The sequence below is a fragment of the Castor canadensis genome, chromosome 9, assembly GCF_047511655.1.
Source record: "Castor canadensis chromosome 9, mCasCan1.hap1v2, whole genome shotgun sequence".
NCBI classification, from domain to species: domain Eukaryota; kingdom Metazoa; phylum Chordata; class Mammalia; order Rodentia; family Castoridae; genus Castor; species Castor canadensis.
The window spans coordinates 78,404,080-78,429,114 of record NC_133394.1 but is presented as its reverse complement, the minus strand read 5'-3'; the positions used below and the strand labels follow the sequence as shown (position 1 = coordinate 78,429,114).

Below are 25,035 nucleotides of genomic sequence, written 5' to 3'. Positions count from 1 at the left end.
CTTACTTTTTTTATCTATTTACTTAAGAAAAAAATTTCCTCAAAGCAGAGAAAAAGTATTTAATGAATAATAGCACAAGTAGCCAGAATTTTGGTAAACGTTTCCAAAGCGTGTGATACAATGTTTAAGTTAGAGGAAAGCCTCAGGTTCCATGAGGATAGAACAAAGGCTGATGTGTCCACTGTTTAAATTCCTAGCACAGTCTTTCAAAGCATACAACTGACAAGTTCTATCACTTAACCAAAAAAAAAAGAAAGAAAAATATCAGCTGTGAACAAAATAGTCTTCTATGAAGAGTACTTAAAAGAACACTAATTAATGCCCCAGTACACCAAAAGGTGTCCTTATGCACTAAATTATCTGTAACCACTACAAGTCATTTCTGAACACAACACCCAAGCCACAGTTCATCCATGAGTTACAAGTACAGGACAAATATGCTCCTGATTGTGATATATATATTTATGTCCTTTGCATGAGTATTTCTCAGGAAATTGATAAGCTTGTTGAAGGTGTGACATGGCTACTAGACATGAAGTACTTCCATGACCATTAGCTCTTGTGTGACACTAACCTGTGAGATATTCATAGAATATGATGGACAGAGGTACAGCTCTGTCATTATATAGCTAATAAACTGACTTAACTAATAAATGATGAAGGGAAGTTAATATATGCCATAAAATCTATTTTTCAAAGAACTATCCAAGAAAAACATTATAAAATATAGGTTCTATATGAACAATTATTTGAATGCTTTGAATGATTTATTAAATAGCTAGTGTTGAGAACTCAAACATAAGAAAAGTTTAGGCGACAGAGGCTAATAGGAGAAGGGAACCAGGAACTAGAGAAAAGTTTAGTTCGAGAAGGTAACACACATGCACAGGAAAGCAATGCAAGTCAACTCCCTGTATAGCTATCTTTATCTCAACTAGCAAAAACCCTTGGTCCTTCCTATTATTGCTAATACTCTCTCTTCAACAAAATTAGAGATAAGGGCAAAATAGTTTTTGCCTGGCAGCGAGGGGGTGGGGGGGAAGAGAGGGGGCAGGGGGAAGGGGGGAGAAATGACCCAAACATTGTATGCACATATAAATAAAAGAAAAAAAAATAAGAAAGGTTTAGTTTAATGTGGTTGCTAAGACAGATTCTGGAAAAGCATGAAAACTCTAATGTAACTGAAACCTATATTAAGCAACACAGTTCTGACATTTTGGGAAAAATGTTCACAAATGACAAAGTCAGTGCAGCTAAAATGACATAATAAATCAGCAGCCTACCTATGACTTAGCTCAAGAAACAAGAAAGCCAACACACCTGAAAAAAAGGAAGGAAGATATGTAACATCTTCATTTCAGCTGCTCTTAGTCAGACAGTGGCTTCAAACCAGACTAAATATTTCTCTATCTTATAAACTATTTTTAAATGACCAAGGTACTTTTCGCAATCTCCCATGTGTATAAGAATTTAAACACTGCAATTGCCAGAAAACAAGAATAAACCAATGCTGAGTGCAAAATGAAAGAAGGGGAGATGACAGACGGTAAAGCTGCAGTATATTAGGTACCTCACCTTCCAGACTGTTAGAAAGAGGATGCAACCAGGAATACCCCTGGAATTTGCACAGGGAAAGATCTAGAGGTGTCTATGATGCCTCAAAATATCAGAGCATGAGAGGCATCAGAGTTTAAAGATATCCCAACCTCATTTCACATGATGCTAGTAGTCAGTGAGAACTTTGCTGAGTCTAAGTCTATCAATCTTCACTCTAGATACAACTTTTAAAGGGAGTATAAGCATCTTACAAATGGATGTTGAACCTTGATAAGAAAGTCCATCTGGCCAGTAAAAATCAGGTCTCACCACACATCTCTTTATTCAAGCAGCATAGGTAGAAAATAAATACATGGAAGCTATGAAAGGAAGAATATCGCTGCACAAGCAAAAAAAATTTTAATCCTCATAAATCAAACAGCTATCTTCAATGTGATTTAGCACAGAAACTAGAAGAAGCAATTTTAAAACTGTGTTTTTATTATTCCTATCAATAATATGCTAAAGAACCAAGTGCCCTGAGACAGGGATGAAGTTAATAAACAAAGAACACAGAGAAAGATGAGTCAAACTAAGACTGCTTGCTGCTCCTGAGGAAAGAAAGATGAGTTGAAACAGAAACAAAGGTTTTAAAAAATCACAAATACAAAACATAGCAATTGCTGAGTATTCAGGTAAAAAGCTTTCACTGGGTGATCTACAAATTTAATAAATCATATCTACTCTATGTCACTTCCACTCAATATTTTAAATTATGAGAGAGAGAGAGAGAGAGAGAGAGAGAGAGAAAGAGAGAGAGACAGTAAATCATGCAATAGCCAGGAACCAGCAATCCATCTAGCTACTTGGGATCTGGAGGATATAGTTCAGGCCAGTCCAAGCAGGAAAAAAGTTCTAAAGAACCCATCTTAGTAGGAAAAGATCTGGGCATGCCTATCATCTCAGCAATAGTCTAAAATAGGAAGACTGAAGTCCAGGCCTACTTAGGCAAAAAGCAAGACCAAGACCCTGTCTCCAAAATTACCAAAGCAAAAAAGTGCTGTGAGTGTGGCTCAAGTGGTACAGTGCTTGCCTTGCAAATAGGAAGCCATGAGTTCAAACCCCAGTACTGTCAAAAAAGAAAGAAAGGAAGAAAGGAAGAAATGCAGGAACAATAGCAGAACATTTCCTTTATGAACTAGTGTTTACTTCTTAGAAAAGTCAGATATATACAAAATGCTTATGAAGTATTAACCATGCTCTAAATTTCAGATTACTTATTCTGTCTAGTCTTTGGAAAGGTAGGATCTCATCTCCCCTTTTAAAGAAGAGAAAAATGAATTCTAAGAATTGCAGAGGAGAGACTAGGTGTATGTACTGTAAAATAAGAAAGAGTCAGGAAATCATTAAAACCTTATTCATTACTCACATTGCTAAGGGTCTTGCTCATAGGACTTCTTGTTTTCCCTGATTAACTCTTCTTTAAATAGATTAGGACATCAGTCCCTTCATAACCTGGGATGTCTAGTGAGTACTTGGGAAAATTAAATGCTTGAAATCTCCAACTATGGAGATTTTATAACTAACCATGTTAGTTTTCATGTTAACTGGTGGGACAAGAGTATTATTAAAGGATGAAACTTGGAGTCTTTCCTCTGGTAGTAGTTTATTTTTATTTGTTGAAACACTACCAGAGAAAAGTAGCAGCATAATCCCAAAGTATAATACCCTGTCCTCTTTCATGAGTAGTTTAAACTGTGATGTATATCATTAATTAACAAGCAAAATGTACGTGCACACTGCTTTGGAATAGTCAAAAACAGTGCATGATCTAAAAAGAAGCAGTCCATGTATTTAAACATCTCAAATTAGTAATTTCAAAATCCCTTAACAATGACATAGTGTCTATCTACCTTCCTAAGTACTGTACATAAGACCTTCATTTTCAACATTGTTCTTCTTTAATCCCAAAATTACTCATGACAAATTTTAAGTTGCACATTCAACTGACCATAACTAAATAATTTCTAAGTCAATTATGAAATTGTAATATTTATAACAGTTATCCTGTTAACATCCTGCATAACTTTTCATTATTTTTATAAAAGTGATCTTTCTTCTAGACTTCATTCCAAATCTCGCAAAAACTATTAGCATACTAAACCAAGTATCAGTTAAGAAAATACTACAGGCAAAGTATCACTCAAGGCACAATGGTAGTTAAAATATTTCTACATCCTAGAAATGTACAACCAGGAAATGAGGTACAGCATAACACACTACTTTATATTCATTTAATAAGATCAAAATGAATTCTATTGACATTAATGTGGTAGGAAATTCAGAAGAACAGAGGGGTAATTAAATGCAATGTTTCGTCTTGCGAGATCATGCCTTTGGGATACTCAGCCAAACCCCAGCCTTCTCTGGATGAGTATCTCAATTTTTTTCTCTGTTAAGTCTATTCAGTCTTTAGAGCTCAACAACAACAACAACAACAAAAATCATCTCTTCATCTCCCACTCCAGGAAAAACCCCTGTTTTCTAGGATGATATACTCTGGCAGCAAGCACATATAATTAGTGTAATTTGAATAATAAATTATTTGTTGTTTGCCTTATTCTAGGATTTGGCTTTTGGTCTTGCAAATGGAAAGCACTTCACAAGTACTGGTAGAAGAGCAAATGGGTGCAGTAATGGTGGGACAGACAGATGGGTGACTGTTACTTAGATCCAGGATTGAGAACTGTGAGAGAAGGGCAAATAAAGCAGATTTGTTGGAGAAGTTTTGAGAAAGAAGCAATGAAATCCAGTTTGATCCAATCATTTTGTGTTTAGAGATAATAAAATGGTCTTATAAAGTGGGATGCAACCAAAATATGGCAGATGAAATTTTAGTAGAGATAAAATTCATCAGGAAAAAATGATTAAAAATTGGAATTAACAAATCATTTTAAATGTTAAGTCTTTGCTCCAAAACAGGAATGGCTTACAGTGACAAATGTAGTGATACAAAAACACTGATCTACCATTCAAAAACTTTCCTGTTTCTCCTGCCACTGATTCTTTAACAAGTCTGTGCATTCCATCTCCAATTCTTTTCTGAAGTACATTAATAGAGGTAGGGCTTTTGACTTAGAAAACAATAGATTTTCACTAGAAGAAACTACTACAAAGCAGCACTGTATCTAATTTACCTTTATTCTTCCAACACATAACATGGTGCTGACACCTTATAGCTCCTAAGTAATGGAAACATGTCCGATTTTAAGTTTCCAACTATATTTGCTATGTGACCATTACTAATTTACATAATATTTCTGTGACTCAGTTCCTCTATCAATGTGGATAATATGAATTACTTCATTGGGTGGTTTATGCATCACATGCACTCAAAAATGAGTCCCCTGTTTTTCCATTTTCCTTTCTTCTGGAAATTCCTTTGCTGCTCTTTGAGAAGCATAACAAATTTTAACCCTCAAATCATCCTTGTTTGGAAATCACATTAAGGAAGTGTTTACCCTTGTTGGTTGATAAGAATAACTAATTAAGTTATCTTAAGATGGGTATCTGAAAGAGTTATTTCCTCATTTGTAGATAAGAAAATGAGCTATCAAGACTTAAAATCAATCATTCAATCTCAGACAACAAAAACAGAAGCAGCATGGCCAAGATGAGAAAGTAAGGCAGTTTAGGTGAGAAAGTAAGGCAGTTTAGGTTTTAGCTCCTTGCTTCTGTCTTTCTTATTATTATTATTATTATTATTATTATTTTGGAGGTACATTGTAGCACTTACAAAAGTTTTTACAGTATATCAAATATATCAAACTTGAATTCACCACCTCCATCATTCTTCTTTATGTCCCCCTTCCCCCATTCCTGGAATAGTCTCAAGAGATCTCATTTTTCCATTTACAAGCATGTGTACACAGTACTTTAAGTTGCTTAATCAAATCCCTCTTTTTAGTAAGAAGTCTGAAGATCACAACAAAAATGAATTATTCAAGGTCACAAAAAGCCCATACAACTGGGTGTCATTAGCAATGGAATGCATCAACAAAAAGGGGAAAAGTTAATCAGTGTCTTTCCTAAAACCTTCAAACAAACAATGGAGCATTTACTACAAATTCCAGGGTTCTAAAATATGATTTATGGATATTTCCTAGCTACTGAATAGAACATGGAGATTTTCACTGTTTTGGAATTTCAATAACACACTGTTTTTCCTTAGTATTTTCATTAAAATAAAATAATCAATTGCTTTGCGATCATACGTTACCAAGCATACTCTACAAAATTTTTATATCTAAATTAGCAAGTCTCCCAAGTCATGTATCCTACTGTTCCATAACTGCAAAAGAGACACTATTAAGAAAATCTATGTTTTAGTTTGAAAATTGAGTCTTCTAAGCTTGGCATTCATTACTTCACTTTTAATTGCTCTGTAGATAACTCTCATCAAAGAATTTTCTGACCAAAATATTTTAAGGAAAGCAAATTGCATCAACACTCAAAACCATACGCTAATACTCCCCCATCTTTCAAGAAGTCAAAAGAATATTTAAAAAACTAACCCATTTAATGTGAAGCAAAGATAGAATATTGAAGCAATTATCTTGCATTTAATGCTCTAAATAAAAGACAACTTAAGAAAGACCTCAAAAAATATTGTGAAATAGTTAGTTACTACTATAAATATATAAATATACAGCCATATGCCACATATGACACTTATTACAGAAAACAGCATGTTGATAAGGATTACTCATTTCTTAGAAAGGGTTATATTCTATTGAATATCAATCTTTTCACTAAAAGTAAGCAGCTTAAATTATTTTAAGCACAAGTTTAAGTGATTTGTTACTATATTATTAGATATTTGCAACTTTCAGTTTCCACAGTGTAATTTAAAACTGTCACCCAGTAATTTTGGCTTCAGATATTCATTTCTAAACACTTTCCTAGCTATGCCTTTGTCTAGAACCATCTGGAAAGCATGTTTTTCACTATTATTTTTCTATTACTTTATAACATTGTATAGTTGGAAAGGACCTTAGAAATCATCAAATCCAACTCTGCTAATTTACAGATGAAGAATATTTGTTTATGCTCAATAAAATGATTGGCTCAAAATCATTAGAGTTTTGGCAGCTACAGAAGTGAAAATGAACCAAAGTGACCTTCAGAGTATTAGTCTATTCTATTACTTTTTCTTTCACCTACTCACTTTTGTCTAAACCCCAAAATGATGAAGGATACACTTGAGGCAGAGGCTATGTTTTTTTAGTGAAAATTCTAACATTTAAACATTATTTTAGAATCTATCTACTGTCTTAATAGATTATAACTCCTATTTATAATATGCAGAAGAAAACAAACTGCCTAGAATATTGCCAGAGACCATTTGCTATTACATGTCACTGAATTATAGCACCTGCTTCATGTTTTTCCAACTTTCTTCTTGATAAAGGATGTCTTTCATGATCTGGTACTATTTTTTCTCTCAGGATGCTATAAAGAGTGTTTATCTAAATTATTACTTTCTAAACTATTATTTCGACTGATTGAAAATGTAACTAATAAATATGACTATTTTGGGGTCCTTTGGGGATTCTCTCCTTCTTCTCAACTGGCTTCCCTTTTTGCTAAGGGTATCCATCCTGGATGCATGTACATCCTTGAGACAAGTATGCTCACAAAGAATGGTTCCACATCCTTGAGAAGAAAGCTGAAGATCTCTCTCTCTCTCTCCCCAGTCCATTTAAATTCAACGATTTAAATTAAAAATGAAAGATAGAATGGTAAAATGGGTACAGTGTGTGTGTGCGGGGGTACTTATGGGAAGGGGAGGGTGAATAGAGGAGATGAAGGTAGGGGACTATGGTTGATGGGCTTCATATACATATATGAACTAAAACAATGAAATCTCTTACAATTGTTTTAAGTGTGGTGGGGAGGGGGTTTAGGGGTGGGGGAGATGTTGGGGGCAATCTAAACAATATACAATGTAAGACTATTTGGAATTGGCACAATGAATTCCTACTGTACAATGAATATATGCTAATAAAAAATGAAAAAAATAGAATTAATCCACTCTAACTTTTAGTAGAAGAATTAATAACAAAATTTAAAAACAATTATTGTATTCCTGAGGGAACTGAGGCCACACCTTCTTGAATGCTTGCATTCAAGAAGGGCATTTCCCATCTTCACACTTGAATTCTTTCTGTCTCAGTTAAAATGATAAGACTTTCTAAGGCCAAGCAAGCCCAGGGCTGATTCCAAAGCAAAAGAGATAAGAAGCAAGTCACATACCCAGGCATCAGAGGAGAGTTGTGGGAAAGGTTTTCTGTTGTTTCCAAGGTCATCACTCAGAAATTCAGAAGGCTGGCAATAAAGAATGCATCTTTCTCCTGAGTGTTTGCTGCTAATGCACCATTCAGACTCTGGCCTGGGAGGCAGCTATATTTTACCAGCCAGAGGAAAATTCAACTCACAGACAGGAGTTTCAAGCCATTTTTCCCTCTAACAGGTAATACCTTAAACAGTTCAGTATCTCTACTCAAAGCAATAGAATAGCCATAGACACTGCCTCTTCATACTTCCTTCATAAAAGGCACTGAAGTAAAAGTAATGAGAAATTTCAATAATTCTAGTGTTTTTATTTGTAGATCAGATTTTACTCTAAATATTTGTATACATATTTTTCTAAGAGAAACGAGAAATTTTGATATTTAACTTGAAACTGTAAAATTGTCCAAATATACCCATGCTATATCTGCATTAGGAAACTAATTCAATGGAAACCTTGTATTGTACAAATAGATGAATATGTGACTATATCCTCATAAGAGCATGTTTTCAATCCTTTTTACAAATAAGTTTCAACAATGATACCTATATAACATAGTATCCAGTCTATTGCAACTTCATTTCTAATCCGATAAAGTTAAAGAACAAATGAACTCAATTCTTACATTGATATATGCTCTACTTTTGCTCTTTAGCTTCTTTTTCTTATTCTTCTTTTATAAATTACAAAGCTGGACATGGTGGTTCATGGCTGTAATTCCAGCATTTGGGAAGCTGAGGCAGGAGGATTTTAAGTTTGAGTCCAGTCTTTACTACATAGCAAGGCCCTATCTCTTTCCTTCTCCCCAAAATGAAAATTAGTAATTTTATTACTTGAATAAATAGTGGCTTGGTGTTTATAGCTTTTATTGGTTCATGTTTTAGCAGCATTCTTTCAATCTGTAAGTACTGGTACTCAGTAAAAAATAGTCTTGACTTCCATAAGGAAAAACAAGTCAAAGCTCTTATGATGAGTGCTTGCTAGTTCTTATGTATTTTTTATTTTTAAATATATTTAGAATCCACAACAATGTCGTGTTTACTTGCTCTATGCTAATTCAGTAAAATCAGCAGAAATCAGTGTATCTGTAGCATTTGTAAATTTGAAATATTCTTCATTCTTATTGCTTACCTTTTCTTATAACAGAAAACAGGTTATAAAACCAAAGACACACATAGGAATATATAAACACAATGTAGTACATTTTATGGGGCTTAAATCACTTCTATAACTGGTTTCCTATGTGGATATATGGATATAATTTTTGATGTCAGATATCTGACATCTACAGAAAGAAAGTTTGTGTTTGTATTTGACACAAACTAATGCAGATGACTTTGTTCTGTCTGTAGAGCTCTGTAAACTAATGTCTAGCATAAATCAATTCAATACTTATAAGTCTTTCAAAAAAGGCACCAGAAAAGAACCCATAGATGTAACTGAGAAATGGATTTGAGTTGGGCAATCACTTTCCTGGAGTCCCTGGATGATAAAAGATCCTTACCTGCCCAACACTCAGACACAGCATGCCATGAATTACCAAACTCAGAACCTACAGTCTCTGAAGCACATATTTTAGTGAAAGTGGTTTTATGTATGGATGTGTACAAAATTGTTACCTTGTTGTTACAAAACACATTAAATCAACCAATGGATTCTACCAAAGTAGAAACTTACTGAGGTTTTCTTAGAAAAGAGTCAAGGGATCTGAGAGACTCAACAGGGAGGTAGGGTGGCTTAGCAAACCTCTCATGGAAAGACTCCTTCCAATCTAGGCGGATGTAGCATAAATCTTTTGATGAAAGACATTTTCATTATACTGACACAGTAGCTCGTGTGTTGCGTATTTGGAGAGACACTAATAATAATATTTTTGTGTTAGATGTTTCAGAATGACTGCCTTACTATAAGCAGAAATACGATGTGGAGAGAAAAATACACTTGCATGTAGGCACACGCACGCGCGCACACAGACGCACATGGATATCTGCACCCACCGTATGTAAGTATTTAAATGCACTAATTTAAACTTTTAATATCTAAACATTGAAGGTTTGGCATCAGTCATACTCTACAGTAGAAGGTATTAGGTTTTCTTATCTGGTCTCTCCCATTTTAATAGCATGCTTCCATATAGGATGTAAAACTAATGATTGGTGTTATACGTATTATACAGATGGATGAAAAGGTACATTTTGAAATTTGTTAAACTATATTAATTGCTTTATATGAAACTTGGAATATTTATGTGCTCTTTAAGAGCAGCAGGTATGGCTTTATGACTTTAAATAGTAATAATTTAAATATGAATGTCACATAATAATATAAATTTCACCTGATAATTAAAAATATCCTCTTATTATTGGCAAAGCGCTGTTATCTCATATGCTATGCTAAATTTGAATCTCTATACTCTCTATTTTCAACCACCCACATAACAAAATAATTTTGGAAATTCTTCACAGGTACTCCAGCACTCTTTGACGCTTTATCTGTTTTATGTTTTTTTCTTGGTGGTGCTGGGAATTGAACCCAGGGTCCTGCACATACTGCATGCTAAGGTGCTCTACCACTGAGCTACACCCCAGCACCAAGACTAATCTTTCTCCTTAAATTTTAGTTCATAATTCTTGGGCCAATAATTATTATCTAAAATATATTAGTACAGCCTTGTATTGAATAAAACCAAAGCACAAAAGGTTTACAGGACGTGAGACTTGATGTCGCTAGAAATGAAGAAAGCACTTAATTTGGGAATAAGGGAAGAAGGTGATAAATGATAAAACAAAAGAAACTTATAGCAAAGTCTTTTGCAAAACATATTAATGATGTTGCAAAACTATGGAGACACCCATGTCGGTGACATGCCAATACATTGCAACTATCTTGTAATGAGTGGAGATTTCAGAGAAAACCAAAAGATTAACAGTTACTCCTTCTTAAAAGATCGTTCCCATAAGACTTAAAGTTCTGTTGAGACTTATTTTTAACTCTGGATTTACAAATAGTTTTATTGTCTTGCAGATTATAGAAAACATTGTAAAATGACACCTGGCAGACACAATTTTGTCACCAGCTATATCCTACCATCACTACACTCTGTCTTCAAAGTGATTTTGTCTTACAGGAGACACTGAACTCCTCCTCAGCCCAGGTGGTAAATTAGGATTACATAATAATATGTAATTACGACTAATACAACTAATTAAATTGGCCTGTGGCTGATAACAGGGTCATGAGACTCAGATCTGCCCAATGATGGGGAAGTTGCTTTAAAAAACAATACTTGTGGAAAGGCTTTCCTGTTCTATGTCTATACAAAGCTGGGTAACTCCTCACACTGGGATAAGCCTAAGGCTTAAAGTCTACATGCTGAGCATAGTTTTAAAAAATGTTTTCAAGAATCTGGAGATGATGTCACTTAGCCCAGGATTTACCTAACCCTTAAACTTCCCCAACTCTAAATGAGAGAGTAAACTTAATATTTAAGTCTAATTTGGGTCTCTTCTCACCTGCAGCTACAAGCATAGTACTAAGTGATAGCATTATCAAAGAATTTATGTATGCACGCATAAATATACAAAATGCATCCTGAAACAAAGCCATATTTTTCTACAGTTAAGAAACCCATTTCTGTATTCCAGTATTCATTAGATCACACACTCATTATGTTGTGAAAAACAGGATCACCATGTAATGTTTAACATCATCATAGCTTAGTGTAGGTGCAAAAATCTGATTTAGATTTATAAACACCAATTATAACTTTAAAAGTCTAAGTGCTAACTTAATAGGTACTTAGTAACAAGGCTACTTAGTAACAAGCAGCACAGAGGTGTGCATCTCTGTGCTGCTCTGCCATTCTCCAGTTGTAATCGTATTTCTTTCCAAGAAATAAGAATGGGGATGTGATTATATATGCCTGATATCTTCTACATTGTTTTGACTCTTACTAATAGTTACACTAACACAAATGCATTTACATTTTTCAGGAAACAAATACATTTTTTGTAAAAAAAAAAAGTGTCTATGTCAGTATCAGGGGAAAAAGAACAGACAAATCTGCATTTCCGAGTAAACTGGTAGATGAAAAACTGACAACTCATTCCTGTCATAATTCAAAACCTTGCCAATAGGGATCTCCCTTATAAAGAGCTCACTTTTCTTGGTAAATATCAACAAGAAATTCAAATATGGTTAACGGGCATGTGTATAGGTCAAACATTCTAAAAGGCTGCAACAGCTTCAATTCATGTCTGAATATGGAGGAGCCCACACAGAAGTCCCTTTCCCACCAGCAAGCAAAACAATGAAAATGTGTCCCTTCTCATTGCCCAACTTGTAAATCCTTGTCTTCATTTTGTATTTACTGCGAGCTTCACATTCATCTTGGCATTTAGAGAATAATGTAAAGACAAAGAAAAATTAACATTGTGATAAGTCATTTAGGGTTACAATTAATCAATTCGACACTATATACATGCTTTCAGAACTCAACTTTGTGCACTTTAAAAAGTGCCTTAATTGGGAGCCTGTGGCTGCCTATAATCAGCCCCATTTCAACCAATAGCAGCTGGTTAGGGCAGCATGAGCCTGTCATCCCAGCTATTTGGAAAATGTAAATAGGAGGACTGTGGTCCAGACCAGCCTTGGCATAAATGCAAGACCCTACCCAAACAATACCAATCAAAAGGCTAGGGGATATGGCTTAAGCAGTAGAACATCTGCCAGGGAAACACAAGGCTCTGAGTTCAAACCCCAGTACTGCTCAAAAAAAAAATAAAAGCCTTATGTTTTTATCCATTAGTTGCTTTAAGTTCCTCTCACAACACTCAGCCTTCCTTCATCTTTTTTTTCTTTTGTAATTCACATTGTTTTTCTTAGTATTTCATTCATTTTTCCTCCTATTCCTGGTCCCTACACAAACATCATTGATAATTATTCTGGATTTTTTCATTCTTTATTAAAAAATATTTTATTAGCATATATCAGTTGTGCAGAGGATTCATTATGACATTTCTGTATGTGCCTATAAGGTACCCTGTTTAAGTTCATCCCAACCATCACTCTCCTTTATCCCTACCCCCCAACACACACAAAATGATTTCAACAGGTTTCATTGCTCTATTTCATTTTAGTATATAAAGTATTACATCGACCATATTTCCCCTCCTTCATCCTCCTCCTCCCATAGAACCCTCCTGTTAAGAGGACCTGTTTTATATTCCCATCCTTCCTTGTTAAGTACATATTCATTGCTCAAAGGGGTTTCACCATAGTCTTTCGCCTGTGTACTTTCATCAGATTAACCTCCTTTATTACTCTCCCTTACCCTTTCCCTATTTTTCAACAGCTTTCAGCCCATTTCGTTATACCATCTTCCTACACAGATGCAATGTTCTTCGATATTGTTCACTATCATTATTCCTCTCCCTCCACCTCCTTGACCCATTGAACAACAACAAATATTGGCCAGGATACAGGGAAACAGGAACACTTGGGGAATGTAAATTAGTACAACCATAATGGAAAACAGTATGGAGATACGTCAAAAAACTAAAAATAGAATTGCCATATGATCTAGTGATACTCTTGGCCAAATACCCAAAGGAATATAAGTCAGGATACAATAGAGACACTTTCACACCCATGTATATTGCAACATTATTCACAACAGTCAAGCTTTGGAAACAGTTCAGATACCCTACAACTGATGAATGAATTAAGAATATGAGATTCTTATACATACAGTAGAGTATTGTTATTATTATGAAATTATGTTGTTTGCAAGAAAATGGATGGAACTGGAGATCAGGATGCTGTGATATAAGCCAGGTTCAGAAAGGCAAAGATGGCATGATTTCTCTCATATATGGAAGACAGATCCAAAACATAAATGTATACACAAACACAAGAATTACTATATGTACATTTTTGTATTCTTTATCAATTGGTGAATGTGCAATGTACATTAAGCCTTCACAATATAGTAGAAAATAGGGCACGTGTGTCTCTCACATAATTAGAGGAGACATTGTTTATTCAAGAACTACATAGTTGAAGAAAAAAATCAGCTTTTTCAGTCTGTTATGTGCCTTGAGTTCTCTCTCTTTTGGAGTATTCCTATGCTGGACTTCATGGTGGGTTAAAGATTCTTTGTGAGCTGCCCTCAGAACTTTGAAAGAACAAACAGTTGTGTGTCTACTATTGTGTGACAGAGGATTCAGACACATTATTCAGGATGATTACAAACCTCTCATCTTTCACTCAAAGCTATTATCTCCTGAAATCTAGCTTTCATGCCCAGACAGAGGCCTTGCCACTACTCAGCTACAATTTCTTAACTCTAGTCATGGTTATTTTTTTCTCATCTTTTCATCTATTTAGCTACCCAGTATAGTGCTACAAAATCTCCCATACAAACCTAGTCATTTCTCTAAACTGTACCTTCATTTTAAGGTATAGTTTTTTAATTTATATCACATTCTGTGCTTTCTAAGATATATAAGATATCTCTCATAGAGTCTCAAGGTACTGAAAAAGAATAGGAATTTTTGCCATGATACATGCAAGAAAAGTTAGTAAAGTAACTTCTCCATGTGTTAAAACTGGGATTCCAACTTGGGTTACTTTAAAACCAGTGCCCTTATTCACCATACTATTTCATAACATTCATCATCATATGTCCAGGTAGCTATGAAGATAATATTGTATCTTGCTTCACATGCAAAACTGAAGTGTTTTAGGGCTAGAGGCCTGGCTCATGTGGTAGAGTGTTTGCCTAGAAAAGTTCTGAGTTCAGTAGCTCCAAAACTAGAGCATTCTGTTTATTGGCATTTAGGTCTTAGGCCAACGAAGTTCCACTGTACCTAACTCAACAGAGCTTAATGAATCTGCAATCTCCAAAATTAAAAGGAAATCTGAAATCCGTAGAGATAGTTCTGCTTTTTCTTCTAATTTTAGGATTTGCCTAATTTTGAATGGCAGCCAATTGGCATTCTCTGTGAAAAGAATCGAGCACCTGCAGACATCTAAATGGTAACTTTGCAGGTTTTAAGGGGTTTAATTGTAACTAATGCTATGTACCTATAGCTATTTTTAAATGTTGAATGGTGAGTGTTGGACCTGGAAGTAGGTCTATGAATTTTCTTGGTTATTTGCTTAATACCTTGACCATTTTTTCCTAACCAGGTTATCTGAGTTAATACACAGCACCTGTCCTGTGAGTTAATACATTCTGAGTGCCTACATTTTGCTAGCTCCTAAGGTTACAAGAGAGTGGGTATGGGTCTGAAACCTACATGTGTCAAATGAGGTGACTGGACAGATGGGAAGGGGTGTGTCAGTTGGAAATAGTGATCCATGAACAGCACAGACAAGCAACTGAGACCCAATGGCAAGGGAAGGAGATGCCTGTGAAATTAAAAGATACCAGGATGGCATGAAGTGACCTCTGCACATGTTTCTTCCTGGCCTGAGTCCTGTTAGTCTAAAAGTGATGATCCTCCTGGACCTATCACACGACCTGAACCAAAGGACTTGCTAGTTATATGTTCACTCAGCCTTGAGGGGTTAGGAGAAGTGTTGAGTAAACTCTGAACACAGTCAAGACTAAGCTCAAATTCTAGCTGTACCAGTTGGAGCATTTAAATATCTGATCTAAAAAACAATTGCATGAATGTGCCATTCATCACGTAGACTGATGGCGGGGGGGAACCAACAGGAAGGGGGAAAGTTAAAGGAGAGGTGAAGAGGGGTGAATATAATCAAAGTGCTTTATACACATGTATGAAAATAGAACAATGAAATCCATTAAAATTATTTTTTAAAGAGGGGATAAGAGAGTAATAGAGGAGGTAAATTTGATCAAAGTACACTATATGCATTATGTGCATATCATAATCAAACCCCACTGTACAGTTAATAGCTATTAATTTTTTAAGTTCACTAAAATAAAATAAAATAAAATATCAGACCTAGGGTTCTTTACTGATAAAATGGGAAAAAATAATAGCTACCTCATAGGATAAATGAAAACATATATGCAAAACATCATAAGTGCTGGAAAACAATAGTGGCAGATACTTCTGCAATGATGGTACTCTCTTTAACAGATTACATATAGTTGAGGTACAATTAACAAAAGTGTTAATCATGAGCTGTTTGTCAGCTCAGCTTTGAAATCCTGCCAGCATCTATAATTCAACATATCTTATACAGAGTTCATGATTTCTACCCATAAATGGTTCTCAGACAGGGTTTATTTTTTATTTTTTACTGTAACTTTTCAGTATTTTATTTTTTTCTGATGGCACCATTTCTCTCAAATAGATGGCACCAAAGCTCTCAAATAGAAATGAAACAATGACAAGAGAATGCTGTCCTAATCTGCGATACATGGTAAACTGAAAATACAAAATAACACCCCAAGAAATGAGTAAAGTGGGAAAAGTTGGAGAAAGGTATCAATTTGTAATGCATTTTAAAAGGCATAGATACTTAAAACATGCTTTTATTAGAAGAATTCCAATATATGAACTATTCAGCAAAATATTTCTGTCTGACTTCATCATTTCTCAGCAGATGATGACATAAATTGAACTGCACAGGTGTACGGAACACAGAAACATTTGCTGCCATTAGAGATCCGTAGCTGTCACTCAAGCTATTTCCTCATCCCACCAGGTTTTCACAGCCAGTTACTTGGTGGGGCTTCAGAGGACTTGGCCCTCTTACCAAGTGCTAAGTGGTGAAACTACACAGATATCTGGCATATATCTGGCCATATCCTTACAAGCCACTCCTACTAGATGATTCATCAGGTGACACAGGACAAGTATTAAACAGAAACTTATAACATCCCTTCTCCACAGTCCACTCTTTATTTGCTGTAATTCCTTTAAAATACTTTGCAAGTAGCCAAAAAAATTTTAATGAAAACAAAAAAGAAGGGGTTAAAATGTGACAAGTGTCTAGAAAGATCTAGTCTATTTGTTATATAACACAGTATCAATACACAGACTCTGCGAATACAACAAATGAAAAGAGCTCTACTCAGTCTATTTGTGAAGTTGTTCCCACTACAAAACCAGTGTTCCTGGAGCAATAGTGGGGACAATTGTTCCTCTAACTGCTCTTAGTTTCTATGCTTGGTTGGCTAGCAATGAGGTACACTAAGAAATTCAAAGGACAATCAAAACAAATATAATTTAGAGGCTCAAAATGTTTTGATATCCTAAACAGAAAATAGAAATTGCATCTATATCTACACATCATATTTTAAAGTCATCCATGAAAAGAGTGCAGGAGTTTACAGTCTTCCCTCTATAATGTGTGTTCCCTGACCATTCGACTTTATTACTGACATCTGCCTCAAATGCAGGAGGTGCTCAAAAAACGTACTGAGTTAGTTTATCATCTATTCAAATTCATTATTCTCTGGTTTAAAAGACATTCATGACTAAATTCAGTGCTTCACTGCCATAAGTATATCAGCAACAACTTTACCTCATTCACTTTTCTCTTTACAATTCCATTGTGCTATAGTCTGTCTTCTTCATCTTTACTCTTTTGGAGATTATTTTAAAATCTCTTGAGAAACAGTCTAACTATAACCTAAATTATATAATATAGGACTTTATAACCTAGATTATCACAGTAACTTTCTACCTGGGCTAATTAATTATTCAGTCCTCCCCAAATATATGCTAAACTCTAGCATTCAAGTCTCTCCATAGTCTTGTCACACAGCATTTCAGCATTGCATCATAGCCCTGTTCATCAGGAATAGCCCACTACAGCAGAGCCAATCCTGCCCCTACTCATGGACACAATATGCATTTTAAATGTATCTTTCAAAAATTCAGCAACTAACCAAACATTTTGAGCAAATTCTTAGCAATATTTCAACCTCCAAAACTATGTATTCAAAACTAATTTATCCTCTAGTGTGGAGGGAGGACATGTAACAATATCCATAACACAGATTGCTAAATAACTGCAGTTCCACCCAACAGAAAACTAAAAGAATACTTTGGTTAATAAATCAACAGTTTTTCTCTGAAAATTAGCATTAAAGGCGAACAAAAACAATCAATACACTCATTAGATTATTTTAGACCCTTTGTCATATTTAGATTCTATCCATTTCTCTAGTTTTCAATCCATTACCGTATTTGTCAGTGATCCTTCTCTAGCTAGTCTGCTCTGAGCACTGTTACAGCCCCAGAACATCAACTTCCTAATTCTGTATGCAAGCTAGTATAGAGTTGTATCCACTTATGAACTTTCCATTTGATATTTGCTGCTATCATGTCTTCAAGTAAAGTGAAAGTTCTTTGAGACTAGACATCGTATTTTTCCTGAACCCCCTGTGGCACCTGCTACCTCATGCCTCCTACCAAAATTACTCCCAGGATGGCTATTTTAGTTATTGTCCAAAGAGCCTTTTGATAGCACAAGAGAACTCCACTACTAACTTCACTACTAACTCAGGGCAACAGACCAAACCAGCAAGTACTGCCCACTTAGTTCTCAAAATGTTCACATTCAGATTAAATGTTAAATAAAATCATAACATTAACACACTACAAAAATAAAAAGAAATACTTTTGAAGTGTAATTCAGAACAGTAAATCAATAGAAAAAACATGAATACCACTCAGAGTTGCTGAAAGTGGTAACACCACTGTTATTTCTCAGAGATTAAAAACTGTGTGTACATGTGTGTACACCTGTGTATCATACAATATATCTGTGAAATGCATAAGTGACTTTAAACGAAACATGAGACTAAAACATTGTCAGAAGGCAAAAGAGGGAAAGGATGAAATACTGCAACAGAAGAGTTAATACAGCAAAAGAGGAACTGAGTGCGGATTTTCTACAAAAGCAAACATGACCAATGCATGAAACCTTAATGCTGCTACAATAAGAATTAATCCACTTTCATCTGAATGAATCAAAACAAGCTAACTTAACCAAATATCCATAAAAAATTCGGTAAGATTAGGATGATTATAGCATTTTAACTACAAAGAAAATGAAAAACATACCAGGATTAAGGAACTATGGTTACATAAATATGAATGAAAGCAACAAATGTCAAATGTAATGTACATTTTTGCCAAACACTCAATACAGAAATACATAGAGCATAATTTAAGCTTTGTAGAGCTAATTCAAAAATTCTTAATAATCTATAGTGTGCAATTGGCTAGATAGAAAATCACTGCTGTCAGAGGGTGTTTGTGAGGCTATCAACTCTCCATTAATGTTTATGGGTACTTAAGTTACAGCTGGAGGAGTGCTAGTGCTTTCATTTATAGATTGTCATTTATTCCCTCAAAACACTAAAATGTCACTAATACCTTCAGGTTACAGTAGCAGAAGCTAAGGGTCAAGGTCTTTCATGGATCCTGGTGACACTGATCTCTAGGCTAAACTGTAAGGAGAAATGCCATCTAACATGGTTTCCTCCAGCCCCATGTCAAAGCTGCCACCTTCAACAGTATTTAATATGAACGAATCAAAATTTCAGTTGCATATTTAAAAAAAACAAAGGTTCCATTAACAGCATCCCACACACCAAAAAACAAGGTGAAATTCATTAAAAAAAAAAATTGCAGATATCACTGTGCTGGCTAAAGAGCAAGTTACTATAGCAACTAAAGCAGAACAAGTGTAGGAGGCAAAGCAGGCTCATGAACACAGTCACCGGCAGCCTTCATGAAAAAACTCTGCAAACTAACCATCAGCAGGATCCACAGGGAAAATACATTTTTCCTTTCCTTTCTTTCTTTTTGAAAAGGAAGCATCAAGATTTGAAACTGATTTAAAAAGGAAGTACAAATGTGTCTATTGACCATTCCCTAGAATCCTGGCACAACGTAGGGCAGAAATAATCTCACTCACTCACTGTATGAGAAGAATAATTGAAAAACCATTCCCTCTAAAATCAGGAACCAGACAAGGATGCCCACTATCTCCACTCCTATTCAACATAGTACTAGAATTCCTAGCCAGAGCAATTAGGCAAGAAGAAGGAATAAAAGGAATACAAATAGGTAAAGAAACTGTCAAAATATCCCTATTTGCAGACGACATGATCCTATACCTTAAAGACCCAAAAAACTCTACTCAGAAGCTTCTAGACATCATCAATAGCTATAGCAAGGTAGCAGGATATAAAATCAACATAGAAAAATCATTAGCATTTCTATACACTAACAATGAGCAAACGGAAAAAGAATGTATGAAAACAATTCCATTTACAATAGCCTCAAAAAAAATTCAAATACCTAGGTGTAAACCTAACAAAAGATGTGAACGACCTCTACGAGGAAAACTATACACTTCTGAAGAAAGAGATTGAGGAAGACTATAGAAAGTGGAGAGATCTCCCATGCTCCATGGATTGGTAGAATCAACATAGTAAAAATGTCGATACTCCCCAAAGTAATCTACATATTTAATGCAATTCCCATCAAAATTCCAATGACATTCATTAAAGAGATTGAAAAATCTACTGTTAAATTTATATGGAAACACAAGAGGCCACGAATAGAATACTCAGTCAAAAGAACAAGGCAGGAGGTATCACAATACCTGACTTCAAACTATATTACAAAGCAATAACAATAAAAACAGCATGGTACTGGCACAAAAACAGACATGAAGACCAGTGGAACAGAATAGAGGACCCAGATATGAAGCCACACAACTATAAGCAACTTATCTTTGACAAAGGAGCTAAAAATATATGATGGAGAAATAGCAGCCTCTTCAACAAAAACTGCTGGGAAAACTGGTTAGCAGTCTGCAAAACACTGAAACTAGATCCATGTATATCACCCTATACCAAGATTAACTCAAAATGGATCAAGGATCTTAATATCAGACCACAAACTCTAAAGTTGATACAGGAAAGAGTAGGAAATACTCTGGAGTTAGTAGGTATAGATAAGAACTTTCTCAATGAAACCCCAGCAGCACAGCAAATAAGAGATAGCATAGATAAATGGGACCTCATAAAACTAAAAAACTTCTGTTCATCAAAAGAAATAGTCTCTAAACTGAAGAGAACACCCACAGAGTGGGAGAAAATATTTGCCAACTACACATCAGACAAAGGACTAATAACCAGAATATATAGGGAACTTAAAAAACTAAATTCTTCCAAATTTAATGAACCAATAAAGAAATGGGCACGTGAACTAAACAGAACTTTCTCAAAAGAAGAAATTCAAATGGCCAGAAAACACATGAAAAAATGCTCACCATCTCTAGCAATAAAGGAAATGCAAATTAAAACCACGCTAAGATTCCACCTCACCCCTGTTAGAATAGCCATCATCAGCAACACCACCAACAACAGGTGTTGGCAAGGATGTGGGGAAAAAGGAACCCTCTTACACTGTTGGTGGGAATGTACAACCACTCTGGAAAAAAATTTGGAGGCTACTTAAAAAGCTGGACATCGATCTACCATTTGATCCAGCAATACCACTCTTGGGGATATACCCAAAAGACTGTTACTCCAGAGGCACCTGCACATCCATGTTTATTGCGGCACTATTCACAATAGCCAAGTTATGGAAACAGCCAAGATGCCCCACCACTGACGAACGGATTAAGAAAATGTGGTATCTATACACAATGGAATTTTATGCAGCCATGAAGAAGAACGAAATGTTATCATTCGCTGGTAAATGGATGGAATTGGAGAACATCATTCTCAGTGAGGTTAGCCTGGCCCAAAAGACCAAAAATCGTATGTTCTCCCTCATATGTGGACATTAGATCAAGGGCAAACACAACAAGGGGATTGGACTATGAGCACGTGATAAAAGTGAGAGCACACAAGTAAGGGGTGAGGATAGTTAAGACACCTAAAAAACTAGCTAGCATTTGTTGCCCTTAACGCAGAGAAACTAAAGCAGATACCTTAAAGCAACTGAGGCCAATAGGAAAAGGGGAACAGGTACTAGAGAAAAGGTTAGATCAAAAAGAATTAACCTAGATGGTAACACCCACGCACAGGAAATCAATGTGAGTCAATGCCCTGTATAGCTATCCTTATCTCAACCAGCAAAAACCCTTGTTCCTTCCTATTATTGCTTATACTCTCTCTACAACAAAATTAGAAATAAGGGCAAAATAGTCCCTGCTGGGTAGTGGGGGGGGGAGAGGGAGGGGGCAGAGTGGGTGGTAAAGGAGGGGGTGGGGGCAGTGGGGAGAAATGAACCAAGCCTTGTATGCACATATGAATAATAAAAGAAAAAAAAAAAAGACATCACCATTGGAAAAAAAAGTAGAGAAGTCCAGTCAATACCCCTCTGCAGTAATGAAGAAATCCTAAAATGTGCAGACCTCTACATAAAATAGGAAGCATGAGAAAAGCTTATTTGGGGATTTCAAAGTAGTGAGACAACTTTTTAGGTTTTATTGAGGTAAACCTTTGAAAGGCCTTTTACCCCTGATTTTTTTTCTTTTTTAGTAATTTGAAACTTATGTTTTCTTTAATAATTTGCCAAAGAAAATTGCTTGAATTTATCATATTCAGAGTCAAAAATCACTCTTTCAAACTCAACACACTTTAGGTTTGCTTTCTTTTTCAAAATGTTTTATTAGCATAAATTAATTCTGCAAAGGAGTGTCAATGTAACAGTTACAACAATTCACCTGATCTGTATTACTCTTTCTTAACCACACTCACTCCTTCTCCTCCTTTCTACAGGTTTGAATGGGTTCCACTGTGCTATTTTCATATATACATATAATGTACTTTTATAATATTCACCTCATTACCATTCTGCCCTCACCCCTCTAACCATGCTCACACTTTCTGGCCTAAATAACATCATTTTTTGCCGATAGTAAACTGACTGAATGAGCCCCACATTCCCCATCAAGATAGAGGATAAGGCACAAATTATATAACTTTTCTATACTGTATAGGAGTTGACACTATAAGAAAATAAACATCAACTGAAACTTAAACACCATATATTTCCAGAAAGTTTACAGCTAATATTTGCTCTGATGGACATTAGTGTTTTTACAGATATGCATTACTAATGATTGAGGCTATTTCTATTTTGAAAGATTTCTATGAACAAACTCAATCATCAGAAGGGATTCTCTAATGAATTAAGCACATAAAAAGCTGCATTCTACAAAGTAATTCCTGAACCTTTCATTGTGATTGAGATCTCCAGTAATTAACACTGGTTGTGGCTTTATTTAAAAACGGAATCACAGGCTTTACACCATAAAACTTTTCCTCTTTGTGAAATAAATGAGATGGAGCTCTATGGAATCTTAAAAAATAAATACTACATGTGATAAGAAGATGAATTCGGAGACAGGGGCGGGGCAAAATCTTACAAACAAAGTTTGTGTTGCACCCAAACTGTATATGTAGAAACCTAATCCCCAATGTGATGGCATTAGGAAGGGTAGCCTTTGAGAAGTGATTAGGTCATGAGGACTGAGCCCTCCTGGAGGGGATTAAGGCCCTTATAAAGAGGTCTCAGAGAGCCGTCCTGCCCCTTCCAACACATGGGGATGCAGTAAGAAGGCACTATCCATGAACCAGAAAGCAGGCCTGAACCAGACACTGAACCTACCAATACTTTAATCAAGGATTGCCCAGTCACCAAAACTGCAAGAAACAAATTTTTAATTGTTTATAGTCACCTAGTCTATGGAGTTTGTTACAGCAAACTGAGCAGATAGAAACAAAAAACAAGTTAAACACACTTGAAAATTGTTGGTTTATTTAAGTGAGGCTAAGACAACTGAGCATGGTGTGGACAAACCTTCCAGATCTGTACTCCTTGCTTTCTCATTATGACTTATTCAGAAGCCAGCCACCAGCAACTGCAGCTCCTGTTCCCTCTCTGTTTTTCGTCGAACAGGAAGAGACATTACCTTCCTTCATGAAAGCCAATGATTTTTTTTTCTTTTTTTTCTTTTTTATTATGTGCATACATTGTTTGGGTCATTTCTCCACCATGCCCCCCCTTCCTTAACCTTCCCCCTATCCCCTCCTCAGTTTCACTGGGCTATTAAAATTACTTTTGAAATGGTTCCAAAAAACAACTTTCGAACCTTATTTTGCTCACTTTTCTGCAGCATTTGCCACTCCCTTTTCCAATAAAACCTCCATGCATTCTGGCATTGCTACTAATCTGAAGCCCTGAATATCTGCTCCTCTTTAAGTATCATATTTGTTATACTTTGTATCCTAAACCTTCCATTCCTTACTCTAAATGATAATCAAATCCCATTATTTCAACTACATCAACTTGACTCATATATTCCATACTTACATATTCTATTTGTAAATATATATTCTACACTTAAGGTCATGAACTGTATCTATAAATAAATATTGTAATCCACATTAAAGTTTATAAATGGAAAACTTAAAAACCAAAGATATATGAAATTTAAAGCCTCATGCTCTTATATTTGGCCACTGCCTTGAGCCAGTCATCTCTACCTTCATCTCATCCTGATCTCCAGTCTTGATCTCCTAAACAATTAATTTTATAAATTCTTACTGTAATTCACCATCTCCAGTTTTGGTCTTCCCTTTACAGCAGAATTCCTGAGTGTCATACCTGAAATACAAGTTGAAAATTCTGAGCTGACTAAAAACAATGTTATTTGTTAAACAAAAATTTTTTAAAGCCTCACCTCATGCCAGGGACTGTGCTACCTGTTAGGTAAATAAGATCTCCTGGCCTCAGGACCATAATCATTTAAAGCAAGGGGGGAACTCCAGGTAAACAGAGTTGGAGGAAGTAACGGGCATGACTTTAACATGAAGTGCAGTTGTATTTTAGATTTAAAGAATGTGCAAGAATGAATCAGAGGAGGAGAGGGAATAAGTGTAGCAAGCCAAGAATGCAAACAGATGAATAAAGAATGAAGAATTAATCTTCCACACCCAGTTAAAGAGCCTATATTTTTTCTGATAGATTCAAAGTTCTCAAATTGTAGTGTGCACTTCAATCACCTGGGGTGATACTTTAAAATATTGATCTAGGACCCTCTCCTGGAGATTCCCATCCTTCATCTCAGAGTCCATAACAGGGATCCTGTGTGGCTTTGACACTATAGTATCATGAATCCTAAAA

General features: G+C 35.5%; 1 protein-coding gene across 3 annotated transcripts in view; it reads right to left on the bottom strand.

Moving 5' to 3' along the window:
• Positions 1-25,035, bottom strand: part of Pdgfc (platelet derived growth factor C) — a 186,056-nt gene that overhangs the window by 97,940 nt on the left and 63,081 nt on the right. The window contains exon 2 of one of the 3 annotated variants that reach the window (XM_074041760.1): positions 24,457-24,516. The exons of the other annotated variants lie outside the window; for them this stretch is intronic. Within the exon in view, the coding sequence (XP_073897861.1) occupies positions 24,457-24,516 (60 nt within the window). The remainder of the gene's footprint in view (positions 1-24,456; positions 24,517-25,035) is intronic. 3 annotated transcript variants of the gene reach the window in all.